The sequence below is a fragment of the Vanellus vanellus genome (assembly GCF_965231255.1).
Source record: "Vanellus vanellus genome assembly, chromosome: 5".
Taxonomy (NCBI): Eukaryota; Metazoa; Chordata; class Aves; order Charadriiformes; family Charadriidae; genus Vanellus; species Vanellus vanellus.
Window position 1 is genome coordinate 82,708,570 of NC_138910.1, and position 15,962 is coordinate 82,724,531.

Genomic DNA, 15,962 nt, shown 5'->3' on the forward strand with positions numbered 1-15,962 from the left:
ACCTTTACCCCCGCGCCCGTTTCAGGACACCCGCACCTGCGGGAGCCACAGCGGCTGAGGGCGGCGGCGCCCCCGCAGGGCCGGGCCCGGCACAGCCGCGGAAGGCAACGGCCCTCCCGGCGCCGCCCCGCTGTCCGCGCCGACAGCCGCCCGCCGCCCCCCGGGAGCCGGCAGCGGCCGGGCCGCGCCCGCAGCTCCAGGTGGCCGAGGGTGCCTGGGCGGCAGGTCCCGCTGGGGGCCTTGTCCCGGGCCGGGCCGCGGCTGCCGGCGGGCGGGGGCGGGGGCGGGGGCGGGGCCGGGGCCGGGGCCGGGGCCGGGGCCGGGCCGCCACAGTGAGGCGCTGCCGGCGCCGCTCCGCCCGCCCCGCCCCGCCCCGCCCCGCGACGCGACGCGACGCGACGCGACGCGGCGTGACGTGAGGTAAGGTGACGCTCCTTCCGGCGCGGGCGGCGAAGATGGTGGGTGCTGCTCGCCGCGCCGCGGACAGCGCCGGCCCGGTCCGCGCCTCCGCCGCCACCCGCGGGTTTCCGGCCGCGGGCCCCGCCGGGGGCTGTGCCGGGGCGGGCTGTGCCGGTTCCAGAGCGGGCTGCGGAGCGCGGCGGCGGGGCCGGGCCGGGCCGGGCCGGGCCGGGCCGGGGCGCGCGGTGAAGGGCTCCTTCGTGCGGGTTTTCAGTTTGTTTGTGGCGAATTGGTGATTTTTCTCAGCTTTATTGAAAGGTGTCGGCCGGTGCGTTTCCCGGGGTGGGGGTGGGGGGGATCCGGTCAGGCAGAGGGGCGGATGGCGATGTCTGCGTCCTGTTCTCGCCGGTAGTGTCGGTTACGTTACACCCGGGAGCTAAAACCTCTCGAACTGACAACACAACTGACTTTTTCTCGGTACTTTTTGCAGGGGACGCCGCAAAAGGATGTTATAATAAAACCCGATGCCCCAAGCGCGCTGCTTTCGGAGAAACACGCGGAGTATATAGCTTCGTATGGAACAAAGAAAGATGATTACGTAGGTGTCGATTTGTCTCGGTACAGCTGCGCTGCGTGCGCTTGCTCGCCGTCGAGGGTCAGGCGCACGCTCACAAGCCGATTGCTTCTTGCCCTGCAGTCCAAAGTATAAAAGAAGGATGTCTCTGTTAATTTTCCTAGGTCTGTGATGAGTTTTGGCATGTATTATCTGAGTATAAGTTTGAAGATTACCAGTTTAGCTCTAGAATTACTCTGAGACCTGGGAAATGAACTGCGTGTTGCTCCTCCATCGGCCAGAATGCACAGGGAGTTTAGCCACGTGTGTGCGTTTGGTGGGACAAGAGGCTGATTCTCACACAGCCCTGCCGCGGGCGTGCTCAGTTTGGGAACGCTTGAACGAGCATTGGTTCGATAGTCACAGGTTGTCAGATGTGGCCCGCAACAGCGGGATTCCCGTTCCAGCAGGTGAAAAACGTCACCAACTGCTTATGTCTGAAGAAGAGGAAAGTTGCAGTTATCGTTACTGCCCACAAAAGAGCTCCAGGCACTGTTGCTTATGATTTCTGTTCTTGTGCTTAAAAAGTACCACGTCTAGAAAATAATGTTTATGGGTAGTGTGGGTGATGTAATCAATATAAGAGAATTCAGTATGAGATTCCACTTCCTAGTGCAACTTCAGTTTGTGGCAATTTTGGCACCTGGAAGTAAGTTTCATTAAATGTTAGACTTTTTATTTTTGAGCCTAGTTGGGGCCATAATTTGAGTGGTGGTTTGGGTGCCAGGAGAGTAACTGATGACCTCAGTGAATTGGTGCCTAACTGCTTGTATGTCTTTAATTTGACACTGAGCTACTTTGGACTAGAAAATACAGGGGAGGAAGTGAATGTAGCGTGTGTAGGTACATATATGTGCACATGCCTGCGTGTATGTATGCCTGTGCACAGTGTACGGAATATTTGTGCGTGGCTGGTACATGGTAAGTTGTTAATGGGATGGAAGATTGTTGACATATTGCAAACTGCGTGTAAATGTTAACTAACGTATTTTCATCGCTCTGTATTGATGATGTGCTTATCTGATTAAGAACTCAAATAATGCACCATTTAGGAGTACTGTATGTCGGAGTATTTGCGGATGAGCGGTGTTTACTGGGGGCTGACGGCAATGGATCTCATGGGGCAGCTGCACCGAATGAACAAAGAAGAAATTCTGGAGTTCATCAAATCGTGTCAACATGAATGTGGCGGAATAAGTGCCAGCATAGGCCATGATCCTCATCTTCTGTATACCCTCAGCGCTGTCCAGGTAAGTGTAACAGGGTCGGTTTTGGGAAAAAAAAAAAACAAAAAACAAAACACCTACTTTAGTCCCTTATTAAAAAGATAAAATCTAATGGACAAAACTTTAGGATTTAGCTGTCATATTTCCTAAAAAAAATGTCAGATTTGGGAACTTTGTGCTTTTAATTATCGTTTAATGGTGATTGCATTCTTGATATATTTTGTAACAGCCTTGAAATACTTCTTAGCTGCAGGTTTTACTGGAGTTTCTTGTAGGTAATTTTGGATTTTATGAATTCTTATTTTACATTGAGGTGAAAGATATGTATGAACAGAATAAGAGTAAAGTTTTGGATTTTTTTAATGCATATATTACTATATGATTGCTATATATTGTAACATTAATAAATATGTAATATTTATATAGCCTGTATATTTATGTAATATATATATATAATTTTGTGTAGTCTGTTTACACTTTAGTACTGTACAAAAGAAACATCGTGGTAGACAGTTCTTGTTGTGTTCCTCAAATCTGCTTTTTTTGTGTATGATTTAAAAATTGTACTAGTCTGCTGAGCATTTTATTTATTTATTTGGAGTGTACTCTTCCCCTGAGGAAAAAGTAATTCTCAGTCTTGTTTTTTCCACTGCAACTATCTCCATTATAGATTTAATTTCTCGCTATCTCTTGTGCATGGGGTTTGGGTTGGTTTTGGTTTGGGTGGGTTTTTTTTGTTCTTCTCATGTCGTGTAAAAAAAGTACTGAAAAGGCTCAAATGCTTCTGAAGAATTACTTGATTGATTGCATAATGTATCTCAAGTCTAATCTTATGGAAGAAATATTTAAATGGTGTTAAAAATAAATAAGATAGCATCCTGTTTTAGGAAGAAAGAGTGTTGGATTTGAAACCCTGAGGCAGGACAGAGGAATGCTATTTTCTTGGGTCAGTGATGAGTCCTGTCATGTATTATCTGCTCTAAAGTTGATATTTATCCCCACTTTAGCTCGAGAATTATTCTGAGTACTTTGAGAACCAGGAAACTACAGTTTCTTTAGGCTGTGATGTATAGGCTTTTCCAAACTGTCCAATCAAACTCCTTTCGCAAATTCTAATCCCATATAAGGAGAAGGGGGTACAATTTGAGGCTATTTACTTTTACATATTGAGATGTAGTTTTTAAATAAATACTTGATGTTACTAGGCGATACTTTCAAGTTAACTGGATGCATCTCTAGATCTGTGAAGCTGAAAAGTGTTAGCAAGTGCTGATGTAGGATTGTTGTGGTAAATTTAATTTAAATTTAAGCATTCATGTTCTTAGTGAACAAACACCGTTTAGTCCTGCCTGTGTATCCAGAATATTTAAAGGGTCGTGTCACATCTTCCTTTGATTACAATTAATAATAATCTGTTCAGATTTGCTTTTTCAGGAACGTGCTGTGATTATATATTTTCTGTTGGAGTGGTACATTCTCTTTTTGCAACAATTGAAAGATTTCAGCTAACTACAGGTGTTCAAAGTCAGTTGTTGGTAGTTTTCAGGATTGGCACTATAATATTGCTTAGTTTCAACTGTTCTTTCTATTATGCTATTTATAAAAAGTTCTTATTTTTGCTCTTTACAGATTATGCAAGTTATGAGTAAAAACACAAAGTCAGCTGGGGCTCAGAAATAGTATTGTTGTTTTCATGTGACATTGTGTCATACGGTTTTACTGGCCCAAATAAGCGCTAGATCAGAAAACTTTGCATTCCCTACTATGACCTTTATTTTTCTTCCAGAATATATTGACTGTACAGTTTGTGCCTAATCAAATTGTTCATACTTTTTCTTAAATTAATTGCAGGTTGGTTCTACTCATAGAATCATAGAATCAGTGAGGTTGGAAGGGACCTTTAAGATCATCAAGTCCAACCGTTAACCTGCCCTGATAAAAACACCACCACTCCTAAACCATGTCCCTAAGCACCTCATCTACCCTTTTCTTAAACACCTCCAGGGATGGTGAATCCACCCCCTCTCTGGGCAGCTTATTCCAATGTTTAATAACCCTTTCAGTGAAAAAATGCTTCCTAATATCCAATCTAAACCTGCCCTGACATAACTTGAACCCGTTTCCTCTTGTCCTATCACTTGTCGCCAGGGAGAAGAGGTCAGCTCCCATCTCTCTAAAACCTCCTTTCAGGTAGTTGTAGAGGGTGATAAGGTCTCCCCTCAGCCTCCTCTTCTCCAGGCTAAACAACCCCAGATCCCTCAGTCGTTACTCATTATATTTAAAAATGGAACGTAAATAAAAATCTTAGAATTCGAAGCTGTTCATTGCTGACAGGCGTGGACTGGCAGTGGTATTAGTAACCAGCTGCTTAACTTACACTTGCACATATCCAAGTAGCAGCAAAAGACAGATTTGTAAGTCTAGGATGTCATTATCCCATTACAAAATTAACCATAACCAAAACTCTGTTCTACGTAATGCTAGCGTAAAAACAAATAAACCTAATTCTACTTTTGAAAGGAGAGCTGGAAGCTGGAAAACAACAAAGCATGAAAGAGTTCAGCTTGAATTGCCTATTTGAGAATTTCTTAAAGTTTTTACACAGAGATAATGAACTGCAGTGAATGAAATTTTATGTTAATAAACCTTACCAAATAGTATTCACAGTCAACTAAATAAAGTCTTATAAATCCAGGACTTTTTTTAAAGAAATAATTAAAAAAATATATATTTGCCTCTCTTTGATTGTTACTGTGTCTTTTTTTTTTTCCCCAGATTCTTATCTTATATGATAGTCTCCATGTTGTTGATGTAAATAAAATTGTTGAATATATACAGAACTTGCAAAAAGAAGATGGATCATTTGCTGGAGACAAATGGGGTAATTTCTAGATCTTTAACATTTAGTGACTAGGTTGATGTGTGTAAGTCTGTGAAATGAAGTTTCCTTGGATGGTCTTTTTGCTTGTGTATCGCATGTGAACACTTTTATTTTCTGAGTTATGAAAAAGGAGGTTTTGTGAAGGACAGAGTTGTGTTTCATTCCTTTCATAAATAGTCTAAACTTCAGTTGCATTCTGTATTAAAAATAAATTGTCCGGCTCTCAAAGATGAAAACCTTTGGCCATTTGTAACTTGTAGTACAAAGTAGTAATACTTATAACAAAGTAGTACTTTCATATACTAGATACGCTATTCCTTAAGGAATATTTTATGCTTGCTATTTAATGGCAGTCAGTTAGAATCTATGTCAGCTGTGAAAAGATCTTTCAGTATATGGGCATGAGGAAAACCTGGGTTTGTACTCATGAACTTGTGCTAATACTGATTTTGTTTCTGCATATAAACTCTTTATGAGCAAAGGTGGTATTTTTAAGCTGTAGCATAAATATTTAGTCACTCTGAAAATACTTATCGAAGTATTTAAGTATCTAAGTTAAATACTTATCTAAGTGTTAAAGTATCTAAGTAAAAATACTTACTTAAAAATACATGGAACGCTTAAATTTTAATAAAATCTATAGCATATCACTCATGTTATTGTTCTAGTAAAATTCAGCAATCAAGATCATGGCAGTATACATGTGCTGCTGTAAAGGCAGCTGCTACGCCTGTGTTAAAATGGTTCATCGTTTGCCGCATCCTTTTTGTTAAAAGTGTTGAAACACGTGCTGCATGCGCAAGGGATTTACGTTATTTCTGAAGGGCGGTGACAGTACAACTGAAGGAGTGCGATACCCGATGTAGTATAAACCAGCACGTTTGTTTTACATGTTTCAGCTTGTGGGTTTCTTAAGAAGAAAAGTCTCGGCATCAGTTTGACCAAAAAAATGAATGTTTCTGGCTGGGTTCAATTTTAAATTTTGACGTGTTAATTGCTCAGTTTGTGCTAGGAGAGTTATACTGGTATGGGCTTGCTGAGCGACCATTCTGCTATAGGTGTAGTGGTTTTGGTTTAGCTTCCAGGTATAAACATGCAGAAGAAAACTTGCAACTTCAGTCTTCCTCTAAAAAGAAAAATGGCTTCTACTTCTGCCCAAGTTTAAGGCAGATCAAGAGCTGTGTCCGAGTATTTTTGAGTCCACTGCTCTGCAATTATCTAGTAGGACACTACAGATGAACTCTAAAATTACATAGTTGCTTGTAAGTTACCACTGGTGGAATTGATTTGGATCTATATCTGACTCTACACCAGCTCAAAATGAGTTGTTTGCTTTTATGTGCAGTAAACATACAGAGCACTTTAGTTGTAATGTACACTTTCTAAATTACTGAGGAAATAAACCATAGGCTGGAAGAGGAAACAGTTGGGGGACAGGGTTTGGCTCACTTTCGTTGTTGAGTGTACAACCTTGTATTTTAATTTTTTGTTCCTTATTTTCAGTGGTGATTGTTGTTGTTAATAAACACACTCTTATTTCGTTCCCTACCCCCCACATCCTAGGAGAAATAGATACAAGGTTCTCCTTCTGTGCTGCAGCAACTCTTGCGCTTCTGGTAAGTCCTAAACCATTACTTGCACAAGTACAGAATCTTCTCTTGGTAATGATCTTGGTCGGTATAAAGCGCGTTTGTTCCTTTTCTGACTTGCAGGGAAGGCTGGATGCTGTTGATGTGGGGAAAGCAGTAGAATTTGTTTTGTCCTGTATGAACTTTGATGGAGGGTTTGGCTGCAGACCAGGTTCTGAATCACATGCAGGACAGGTAAAGTTTTTCTTCATGTGAAAAATGTTTTAAATTAGTAAGCATCACTTACTGCCTATAAATGTTTCTTTACATCTGTCAGTGATGTCAATGGATGTACCTTTCTTGTTTCCTACGTGCCTGATTCTAGTACCTTAGTTAAAATAAATTAACAAATAGGTAGATAAGTCTGAGAAGATGAGTAGAGACTTGGGAGGTTATAGTCAGGGGCAAAAAAGCGCAAGATCATAAGGGAACAACTTTTAGGACTGTGTTTCAGTCTTTACATAATGATGTTGGAATAGGTGGTGTGAGGATTTTTGGAAAATTTGAAATGGGCTTTAATGGAGACGTTGGACAAGATCTATCACTGTGTCTGCCACAAATCATAATGAAACGTAAAGGTCAATTATATAATATGTTTGATATTTATCTGCTGATGAACTGAAGTGAAAATGAGACGTGAACCTGCTCAAGGGGAGGCTCTGTTAATTTTTTGAGGAAAGTCAGTTTTAAGATGAGATGCCTAACTCAAGCATGGGAACATTTATCATGTTTTGTTGTAGGCGGTAAAAATTGTTTTACTAGTGACGGTGAATTCTGAAAAATGCTCAGTAAAATGTAGTTGAGAAGAGAATGCAGTAGTGTAATTGGATCAAATGAAGGGATCTCTCAAGGAAGAGAATCTCAATGACATCTTCCAGCAGAAAATTTACATAAAAACTACCTTTCCTATTTTTATTTTTTTTCATGGAAGGGATTATTGCACTTCACTTGAAGTTATGAATAGAAATCAACTTTTAATAAAATATTTTAATGCTGTTACAATCACCTGTTTATTTTGCATAATTATGGTGAGCAATGCAGTAACCAGGATTGACCTCAGCACATGAAAATACTAGAGGTATTTTGTTCAGAAAAAGTGTTGTGGTTCTTTTTTTTTTTTTTTTTTTTTTTTTTCCTCTCACTCTTCTTTTAAATCGGAGGGCAGGGACGGGTGGGGAATTTAAACCAGGTACACGTAGCTTATCTTATGAGTTTTAGCTACAGTAGCATTGCCCGTATGGTCTAAAAGGCTGGACCGTGGTCTAGTGTTAAGGGGAGTCAGATGAAGTAGCTGAACCCACTCTGTTTGCAGCTGGCACGTCCTGGGAGGATTAGATCTGTGCATATTTGCATACTCCTTAAGATGCTGTAAAGGGCAACTCTGCATGCACAGTAATTCAGAAGTTTTCTAGGAATATCACATTTATTTTGCAGTATTCTTGGATAGGCACATCCCTGTTGATGTGTGCTTTTGTTGGGTTTTTTGTTGCCTTTTGGGGTGCGTGTTTTATTAGGAAAAGACCATTATGAGCAGGCTTCAGCTGACATTGCCGTTTCTTGCAGTTTGTGCTTGGCTGCTTTCTTAGTGACCGCGTGAAACGTGACTGGAGTATGCTGTTGCACTGTAAATGGTATTTCCCAGGAAAAAATAAACAGGGATTAATCTGCACATAAATTGCACGGCACGTTGAAAGCAAGCCTGACGTGGCTAGATGTACGTGGGGTTGCCAGGATAGCTAATGATCGGGGTTAGCCTGTTTTTGCTAGAGAATTGATTTGGTCTCCAGTGTGCTCTTTACCAGCCTTAGGGCAAGAGGCACGTACAGGAACAATCCACAGGCTGGATGCAAAATTGTCATAAAGGCCACATCAGCCTGCAGAAATAAGTGTGAGCACTCTGACTTGAGAGTTTGTTTGTTAAAAAAAAAAAAAAAACAAAAACAACCAAAAACAAAACAAAACAAAAAAAAACCCTGTATGGCTCTGCCTCATCTTTCGGGATCTTTTTCCAAACCTTGCATTAAAGTCTTATGTTAGTAAAATCTTACTGTTCTGTAATTACATTGTGTAACTGGTACTTTTATACAAAAGCAACTGTAACAGTAATGTACTTTTATAATGGAAAAGTAAAACTACTTTGAAACTAAAAGCTGAAATGTGCCCTTATTTTGTATTGTGTTTGTGTGACTGTATTCCTGCTTTGAGTTCTTCCTGCATTTAGTCTGGTAAACTATACTTAGTTTTTAAATACACAAAAAATTTATGTCTGTAATTTTAGATCTATTGTTGCACAGGATTTCTGGCTATAACAGACCAGTTGCATCAAATAAACGTTGATTTGCTGGGCTGGTGGCTTTGTGAACGTCAGTTACCTTCTGGAGGTCTCAACGGACGACCAGAGAAGGTATTAGGTGGCTTCTTTTGTTTGTTCAAACCTCAATAGAGATTATTTTTTCTAAAACTTGAAGTAATTCTGGAAAATGTCATGACTTCTTTGAAATATTTAGTAAATATTTCATAAAATTCAGGCCTTCATTTTGATTCTTAATTTTGTCACTAACACTTGTAATGCAGTCCTTAACTATGCTCAGTTTGAGTCGTCTCTGAAGAGAGACTGCATGCAGGAGCTTCCTTCTCTTTTACCCCAAAGAACACTCTTTAAGTGTTTTTTTCTCTGCAACAATATTATGACAGACACCTAATCATTTCCAATATCACCAATAAAATTTGCAGCGTCACGCTTAAAACAAAATCAAATAACAATCTGCTTCTCTGCTCACCAGTTGCCCGATGTGTGCTATTCCTGGTGGGTGTTAGCATCTTTGAAGATGATTGGTAGATTACATTGGATTGACAGAGAGAAACTGCGCTGCTTTATTTTGGCTTGCCAGGACGAGGAGACTGGAGGATTTGCTGACAGACCAGGAGATATGGTAAATAATCCTTTGCTAAATAAAATACACTTACTTGAAAATTTCAACTGAAAAAGTAAACTTTCTTGTTTGAGTGTAACTGAACTTGTGACTCAGGTGTAAGCGTTTTGCAGAGCCTGCAGTTCACTTTGAAGGAAAGAATAAGGCAGATTTGCTGTTGAAGGCTTTCTTGGGGAGCACGAGTTGTGTATCGCACTTGCACTGTAGTCTGCCCCGCTGAAGTCAGTTGCCATTCCTCACAAATTCTGGGTTGGTTCCCATAACACATACCACACAAATCATTTCTCACCAGACCACTTGGGAGATCTCTGTAAAAATACCATGTTTGGTGGTGGGGTTTTGGGGATGTGTGGGTTTTGGGTTTTTTGGGGGGGGTTTGTTATGTAAAAATAATGTGCAAGCAGGAGTCCAGCACAGGTTAAGCAGTCTTCATCTCTCTCAGAGGTTTTGAGTCATAATTTTATTAAGAATCCTTATATGCTAACTTTTGTGCTGTGCCAGCCCAGCCACTGAATAAATCCCCTCACTGGCATTTGTCTAGATGAGGGAGGAAGAAGCTTTTGTGATAACATGATGAAGAGGCTGGTGGTATGGATTTTCTGCTTGGTTGAGAGAGCATTTATAGTTTAGCTGGTCTGTTCTCTCTGGTTTCAACCGTGCAGGTAAAATGGCAAATAAAATTTGTATTTTTCAAAGGTACTGGACAGATAAACGTAAGTGTTATGAGACCCTAGTGCAATTTCTGTAGGACACTTGGCTGCTTATTTGTCAATGGTCAGGGGGGAGTTTTAGCTGGGTTTGTTGCAGCCAACCATGTCTTCTCCTTTCTCCACAAATGCATTATAAACTGAAGTAGCATTCTGTATCAGGAACAGTGTGGCCAGCGGGACTGGGGCAGTGACCATCCCCTGTCCTCAGCACTGGTGAGGCCCCACCTCGAGTGCTGTGTTCGGTTTTGGGCCCCTCACAACAAGACAGACATTGAGGCGCTGGAGCGTGTCCAGAGAAGGGCAACGGAGCTGGTGAGGGGTCTGGAGCACATGTCTGGTGAGGAGCGGCTGAGGGCCCTGGGGGTGTTCAGCCTGGAGAAGAGGAGGCCGAGGGGAGACCTTCTAGCTCTCTACAGCTCCCTGAAAGGAGGGGGTTAGCGAGGGGGGGTCGGTCTCTGCTCCCAAGGAACAGTAGGGAACAGCCTCAAGTTGCCCCAGGGGAGGTTTAGGATGGATATTGGGAGAAATTTCTTCACAGAAAGGGCTGTCAAGCACTGCCCAGGTCAGTTGTGGAATCGCCATCCCTGGAGGTGTTTAACAGGGACAGGCGTGGTGCTGAGCGACGTGGGTTAGTGGTGGGCTTGGCGGTGGTGGGTTAATGGTTGGACTCAGTGATCTTAAAGGTCCCCTCCAACCAAAACAATTCTATGATTGTATGATTCTTTGCAATCTGATGCATTATTCCCACTTGGAGAAGGGGGGGAAATCTCTCGTCTGTCATTTGGAAAGTGTTTTGGTGTTCTTCAAATGGGAAGGTTTTTGTATTTCTAAGGACCTCACAGAAACACTTTTTCCCTTTTTAGGATTCTCCAAGAAAAGCCCAACACTTAAAAGTCTTAATGCTTTTCTGGCTTCGAGATTAAACTTGACCTATCTCTATCTTGCTAGAACAGCAACTTTGAAGCGCCTTTCTTCCAGATCGAGGGAGATCAGGCACCTTTGGAGGAGTTTTTGCATATTATGTTAGCAGTCATTTCATATTGTTTTTGCCTGTCATCTGTTGTTGAAGTGGGCACTGCCATAGAAATGTTGACACCTACAGGTTTTTGCTTTGTTCCTGCAGAAACTCATTCCTAACAGACCCTGTTGTTTTTTGCTCTTTTTTTTGGTTGGTTTTTTTTTGGTGGTGGTTTGGGGTTTTTTTTGTTTGTTGGTTTGGGGGTTTTTTTTGGGGTGGTGGTGTGGGGGTTTTTTTGGTGTTTTTTTGTTGTTGTTGTCGGGGGGTTGGGGTTTGGGGACTTTTTAAAATTTGGGGTATTTTTAACTTAGTTCTAGGTTTTACTCTTGATTTGACATTGTGATTGTATTTCAGGTTTTGAACCACTTGAAAATAGGACAGCTCTGTCATCTTTTTTTAAGTTCTAAGCAGCTAGTTCTTGATAACTTAACTTAGTAGCTGTGCTTATTAGTTCTTAGTTGTAACTCAGCAGGTTTTTCCTTTTTTATTTGCTTTAAAGAAAATTGCAGAAAGGGAGCAGACAATATAGCAGTAGATACATCTTCTAGAAATCTGGGTTTCTCTGAACATACATACTGTTCATGAAGAGGTTGGATCTCTGACTTCATGTGCACACTTCCCGTTAGGAACTGTCTCCCCTTCTGGGCTTGTCCATCTGTACAAGTAAATTCTGTCTTGCCATTCCTAAAGTGTACTGTTTATTACTGTTATTTTGCTACATACTTATTTATTTTACCCCTCCTCTAATGGCCACGTACTCATTCTGGGAAGGTGCAAGTAAAGGTATCTCTGCGCTTTGACCACACCTGTAACGTGGTCGCCAAACGGTTGAGGAGCAAGGCTTGCTGTGCTAGTGCAGTTTGAACCTTCCAGGCTGCAGTCAGTGGTTGGAGATCCCGTATGTGGCTATAACACGGTCGTTCAGCTCAGTTTACTGCAGTATGGAACCTTTGCCTGAAGATCCAGAAGTTCCACTAATGGAAACTGGATGTACACTGCACCAGATAGCATAGGTACTTTTGGATAGGATTTTGCAGAATGGCTAATTAACTCACTGACAGGCTGCTTATGTCATGAGACTTCATAGCCTATCGCAGTTACGTGCTGATACCTGCTTTTAGGGAAGGTTCATGCAGTGAAGGAATACTTGGATACCAGATAACTGCTCCTGTCTCTTCTGGGGTTTTTCTTCCTCGTATTTTTCCCTTTCGGTTTTCTAGCACGATAAGTTGCTGCTTCCCTCTCAAGATTTTACAGCACAGTTCTCTATTCAGAGGCCATTAAAGAGCATTCTAATGTTGCTGAAGAGCAAATGAGGAATTTGTGGAAGTGGTACTTGTAGATGATCAAATTTACTTTTAACACTTTTATTCATTGCTTTTACCCTATGATATTGCGTGCTAATGGACATGCGCGAGTGCTCCCTTCCAAATTCAGAGGTGAAAATCATCTTAGCAGCAGACAACCTACAAGCATCTCTGTAAATCACAGTATTGTAAACCTGTGCTGGGGAGGGAAGTTGTCTTGCCTGTCAACACGTGTCAGCACAAATGAAGGTTTGTTCAGTTGCGTTGTCTTCTCCAGACATGGAGATTTGCTTGCTGGCAAACAAAAGCTTCATTCTGTACAAATGAAAAGCTAATTGATGTTGTTTTTCTTCTCCCAGGTGGATCCATTTCACACCTTATTTGGAATTGCTGGACTATCTTTATTAGGAGAAGAACAAATTAAGGCCGTCAATCCTGTCTTTTGTATGCCAGAAGATGTCCTTCAAAGAATAAATGTACAGCCTGAGCTTGTGAGCTAAGCCTCAGAGGGACAAAAGGTTGATATGCCCAGTTGCTTTGGTTTTACCGATTTAAGTCATCTCATCTCTGAAACTGTTGGCATAATCTTCTTTGAGCTGTGTTTACATTAGAGAAGTAAAGCAATCGCCTTACTGTGGGCTCTGTCACTTTGTAAACTGTATCAGAACAGGCTGGTTCTAATAATCTGAGTGTAACGTGTTGTTTCGTTGTATATAAGAGATATAGACACATTTCTAATCAATCTGTATCTAAATATATGGGCCTTTGCTTTTTTTTTTGAATATTCAAGTCAAAGCAATAGCGTGAATGCTTAATTTTTGTATTCCTATGATATCAACCATGCTAGCATCTGCCTTTACACAAGCATGTTTTAATGGTGGATCACACAAAGCACTTTAAAAGAGTATGAAGAAAAACCCCAAACAAAACCCTACTTAAGCCATGCACTTAATGACACACACTTGTGTATTTAATTCTTCCTGTTCACATTTGCCATCGCTGTTATATACTGAGAAACAAGCTTTTTCTTCTGATAGTAATTGATACTAGTGAAAACAAAAATTATGGCTCCATTAAGTATATAAATGTCTTCATTTATTGATGAGTCCCTTAAACAAAATTTTGCTGATATTTGAAATAGAGCATACCTTGAGTAGGTACAAACTTGCTAACATTAAGTGTTCTAGAGAAGGTCTTTATAGGACAGTGACGTGTATATATATGGAGTTGATACCAAATTTTTTGCTGGGTTGAAATCCTGCTTTCATAGCTTTTAAGACAATAATTGCCAACACTTGATTATGGTGTAATTGAGAATAAAACTAGCTGTGGAAAATACTTGTTCTCTGAAGGATGAAGTCCTCTTTGTCTTCACAGAAGCCCTAAAATTGCCTCTAATTTACATTTCACACATCTCTGCTGAGACTGAATGGTATTCCAGTTGAAATATACAGTAAAAGGTAATCATGAAGGGGAGGAAGTCTTTGATCTCTGTATTTATGCTTAAGGAAGGGCTTAAGTTGTTTCAAACACAGTTCTGAAAGCCAGCTGGTTAGTTTTATCCAGCCTATTCCTGTTAGAGAGAATAAGCTAGAACTGGACAAAGTAACTTTTTGGTGGACTTTTAATTGTAGAGAATTTCAAAGAGAGGATGTGTACTTTAATGCTCGAGTATTTCTAATGATTTTTTTAAGCCTTCTCTACAGGCTTTCCGGTAATGCAAAATTCCTACTCTTTTTAGCTGTCCAGTTGCCTGATGAATTCTTTGGTCAGAGCCTGGAATTAATTTCTTTTTAAAGGTTTGGAAAAAAGCTACAGTAGGCTTTGTGTTGAGTGCGAAGGAATGAGAGCACTGATCAGGCTTTTATCTAGTTTAACAGAAGTTTAACAGAAAAATTCAAAATAAATTTTTCTCATTCCAGGTTACCTTTACAAGTGCCACTTCTTTTCTTCTAAGGAAACACTGTTCAGTACATGTGAATTTGCCGTTTTTTCCGTGTTGTGTAGACAAAATGGAATCCTCTTCAGAATTTCTAGTCTGGTGTAGAGTGAGACACCCTGGGGAATCAATATGTGGGTGATACTGTACGGCGGTGTAGAACATTTCACTGTAGATTGAAATCTTATTAATATTACTGGAGTTTTTCTCTGAAGAAGGTCTGGTCAACTTCATTTCCAAAGTCAGCTCTGATTTGTAAAGGTCTTATAAGATTATAGGTGAAAAAAAGGGGTGAGTATGTGCACAAACTAAAAACTTCTTAAGAATATTCCTCCGTTCTTTACATCAGTTTCTTAGAATACTGTAGGAAGAGAATAATCACAACTTTTCTTACACAAACAAACCCACATTTTCTGTTAAATGTATTGTGAAAAAAAATTAGTTGCCCAATCTATCTATGTTAAGACTTATGTCATTTTGGTGCAAAATACATTGTTACTGTCTACCTCGATTTTATTAAAAGTACTGATGAGATTTTTTTTTTCTGAGCTTATGTAGTTAGAAACTTTGCAGTAATTAATCTGCTGTTCTCAGTCTTCAGTTACAGGTCCTTTATTAAAGGCTTTCAGAAATTTTTGCTTTCATAACCTTTTTTTCCCAGCAATAAATTTAGCAAAATGCTGTGTGAGAATTTGCAAAAGAATAATGAATAATTTTGGTATGTAAAATTGTATGTCTGTAGATATGTTTGTTAAAAGAAAATCGGGGGGGGGGGGGGGTAGGTTTGAGGGGGCTGAGCGCATACGCAAGTTCCATCTGGGACTTGAAATTGAGGACAGTGCCCATGCAGAGCACGAGGCGGCTCCCGGCGAGGGGCTGCGGTGGTGCCAGTGCCCCTCAGGGCTTGCGTTGAAGCTGAGCAGCTGTGGAGCTGCCGCTGTGCAGAAGGAGCTGTGGCCTGGTGACGGCCAGGTTGGGTCTGGAGTGGTTTTTGATGCCGGTATGTGGGGTTCCAGAGACAAAATGTTAATGCAAACAGTTTTAGTGGTGTTTATTACACGCCAATAAACAAAGCAGTGTTACAGTGTTCTAAAACATGCGCAGAAGGACATATATTTACAACAGTTACAGATGTACACAAGCTTTATGGTTTTTGTTGGGATCTTTTGTTATCCTGACTCTTGAGTGGGGGGAAACCTCTGCAGAGCTCCTGCTAAAAGTCTCTGCATATCGAAGAATGAATGTGGGACAACTCACGTTTAAAGGCCATACTCCTGTTTTAAAGAGTGTAGCAGACCATTTCTTTGC

At 41.0% G+C, this 15,962-nt stretch overlaps 1 protein-coding gene across 1 annotated transcript; it reads left to right on the forward strand.

Moving 5' to 3' along the window:
• Window positions 1-449: 449 nt before the first annotated feature.
• On the forward strand, window positions 450-15,291 carry RABGGTB (Rab geranylgeranyltransferase subunit beta). The gene is made up of 9 exons (XM_082483952.1): window positions 450-458; window positions 890-997; window positions 2,065-2,262; window positions 5,014-5,119; window positions 6,683-6,735; window positions 6,832-6,942; window positions 9,026-9,151; window positions 9,531-9,680; window positions 13,075-15,291. Exons 1-9 carry the CDS (start codon window positions 456-458, stop codon window positions 13,213-13,215), a joined length of 996 nt encoding a protein of 331 aa, XP_082340078.1. The 5' UTR covers window positions 450-455; the 3' UTR covers window positions 13,216-15,291.
• Window positions 15,292-15,962: the final 671 nt, after the last annotated feature.

Bases quoted from the DNA above. Each gene is read 5' to 3' on its own strand.
- RABGGTB (XM_082483952.1), top strand. The intron at 998-2,064 runs GTAGGTGTCGAT...TGCACCATTTAG, and splicing joins GAACAAAGAAAGATGATTAC to GAGTACTGTATGTCGGAGTA. The intron at 9,152-9,530 runs GTATTAGGTGGC...TCTGCTCACCAG, and splicing joins TCAACGGACGACCAGAGAAG to TTGCCCGATGTGTGCTATTC.